This window comes from Adiantum capillus-veneris, chromosome 29, assembly GCF_014529385.1.
Source record: "Adiantum capillus-veneris isolate H3 chromosome 29, ASM1452938v2, whole genome shotgun sequence".
In the NCBI taxonomy this organism is placed as follows: Eukaryota; Viridiplantae; Streptophyta; class Polypodiopsida; order Polypodiales; family Pteridaceae; genus Adiantum; species Adiantum capillus-veneris.
Window position 1 is genome coordinate 2,044,746 of NC_140959.1, and position 2,689 is coordinate 2,047,434.

A 2,689-nucleotide genomic window follows, 5' to 3' on the forward strand; every position below is an offset into this window, starting at 1 on the left:
GAGGTGTAGCCATTGTGCCGCAAAATTGGGTGCGCACGGTGCAAGATTTATCCGAGAAGATGCAAGAGTTGCGGCTCAGTGTCATGGATAGAGGACAGCCAAGAGGAGCAAGGGGCAGGGCACGGCCACTGCCTGGTAGGTGTTACTATTGTGGAGAAGAAGGGCATTATGCACCTGATTGTCCTCAACCGCAGAGAGAAAGAGGAGGTATGTACCCGCTTTTTGGTAGAGGTCGAGGTCAAGGGAAATACAATGGGCCAAGAGAGCAAGCGGTGGAGAATCCTGTGCAGCCAGCTCAGCAAAATGGAGGTGAGGTTCCAAGAGTGAACATCATAGGGGTAGACAAGCAGGATGTCGAAGTTTTGGCCAATAAGAGGGCAAGAGTTGAGAGGGAAACAGAGGTACGAAGGTAGAGGGCAGCCTGAGCCTAGCAAAAGAAGGCGGCGTCGCAAGATCAAGCAAGCGGATTTCCAACTAGGACGAGGCTATCCTGAGTACAATCTGGTGAGTGATGTTCAAAATCAAAAGGCAAATATTACATTTGGTCAGTTGTTAGCTTTAAATCCAAAGTTAAGAAGGCAGTGGTCCACGAGTGTTAGCACCGGGCTTCCAAGAGCTAAGGGAAATGTCCAAGCAGTGCAAAATATGGCTTTGAGAGTGGGTAGCCCTACTGATGTTCTTCCATTGGTGGATGCGATTATAGAGAAGAGGATGGAGGTACAAGCCTACATAGACGGTGGAGCACAGGTTTGTGTCATGACAGAAGCAGCCATGAAAGAGACGAGAGTCAAGGTAGTAGTCAGGTCAAATGTGCGCATGAGGATGGCTAACCATACTAAAGCCAGGTGTCTGGGTGTGGCGCAGGATGTGAAGGTCAAGGTGATGGGCATAGAGTGCTTGATTGACTTCTTTGTGATGAAAGCAGGGGATAATGCTTACCCTATCATTTTGGGTAGGCCATGGCTGTTGGCAGTAGGTGCAAAGCAAGATTGGGAGAGCAAAGTGTTCATTTTGCCTGACAAAGAGAGAGGCAGACAAATTGTGCTTGATTTGAAGACCAAGGAGAGCAGTTCTCATCCTATGGCAGTTAAAGGTGAGGGCGACACGACGAGCTATGAGTACGAGACTGAGACGGGCTATGATGAAGGCTATACTAGCACAGAGGAAGAGGAGAGCGAGGATGACATGCTGAAGATAGATGCGGATTTGTTCGGAGTCAGCATAGATGACTCTCCACCTAAAGAAGAAGGTATGCAGCCTCAAGCTCATGGTTTAAGCATAGAGGAGGTTTCGAGTATGATAAGTGAAGACCTTACCAAAGGGGAAAAGGAGGGCTATGTTCAACTGTGTGGATCCTATCCAAATCTATTTGCTACGGAGTACAAGCATTTGCGAGGTGCAAAGGGGGTGGAGCACAAAATTGTTCTTAAGGAAGGGTATAAGCCTAAAGCACAGAAGCTGAGAAGATTAGGGGAAATCCAAAAAGAAGCCCTTTGGCAGGAGATCAATAAACTATTGGATGTAGGCATCATATATCCTGTGAAGGAGTCAGAGTGGGTCTCGCCAGTGGTCATAACCCCTAAGAAGAATGGGAAATGGAGAGTGTGTGTCGACTACAAGCCATTGAATGCCGCGACTAGGAGGAATCACTACCCCCTACCCCCTGCCGCGACTAGGAGGCATGAGAGGTACTCGATTATGGATGGCTTTTCGGGGTACTTTAGATAGGGATTGCACTTGAAGACCAGCTGAAGACCACATTCATATCTCCATGGGGCTGTTTTGCTTACCGCAGGATGCCGTTCGGAATGGTGAATGCATACGGTACCTTCCAAGGTTGGATGAACAAGGTATTTGGTGCATACTTGGGCCGTTTTATCAGAGTCTTCATGGATGATATCGGCTGCTACAGTTCAAGGTCGGAGCATCTATCGAAGCTCCAACTATGCTTTCAAAGGCTTGATGAAGAAGGAGGCCAGTTGAATCCAAAAAAGTGTAAGCTAGCACAACCTCGAGCGCAGCTGTTAGGTCACGTGGTGTCGCAAAACGGTATAGAGGTAGATCCTGAGAAGGTGAAGGCATTGGTGTTGATGGATCCGCCATCAGATGCTCAAAGTTTGGCTTCATTTGTTCATAAGTTGAAATATTTGTCACGTTTCTTTTGGATGCTGTCGCAATATGTGCATCCTCTTCAAAAGAGGGCTCAGCAAGTGCATGGCTATGAATGGGATGGGGAAGCTCATAAGGCTTTTGATAGAGTCAAGGAGATTCTATGTCAGCTACCAACAGTGTGTCCTCCCAATCGAGAGGATGACTTTTATGTATCTATGACAGACAGTTGCTATTGGAGCAGTTCTATTGCAAAAGGTTGGGAGAAGCTACAAGCCGATATACTTCGAGAGCAAGGTTATTAGCCCAGGAGAGGCTACCTACATCGAGGCGGAGCAGTGGGTGATGGCTCTAGTCTTCGCTTGCAGAAAGTTCAAAGTCCATTTGATTGTGCGTAAGTTTTTTGTGTTGACGGATAACAATCTATTGCCAGAGGTAGTGCTACATTTGAAGCCAGGAAGGAGGATTATGAAGTGGGTGTTGGAGCTACAGGAGTTCGAGTTCGAGTTTAAGGTGGATCACACAAGTCGGTCTCATCTGGCAAACTATCTCATCTTTTCAGCAAGGCTATCGATTTGCC

At 47.4% G+C, this 2,689-nt stretch overlaps 1 protein-coding gene across 1 annotated transcript; it reads left to right on the forward strand.

The window, feature by feature from the left end:
- The first annotated feature begins 351 nt into the window (after positions 1-351).
- LOC147418646 (uncharacterized) lies at positions 352-1,983 on the forward strand. The gene is made up of 2 exons (XM_086505271.1): positions 352-1,249; positions 1,913-1,983. Exons 1-2 carry the CDS (start codon positions 352-354, stop codon positions 1,981-1,983), a joined length of 969 nt encoding a protein of 322 aa, XP_086361397.1.
- The last annotated feature ends 706 nt before the right edge of the window (positions 1,984-2,689 follow it).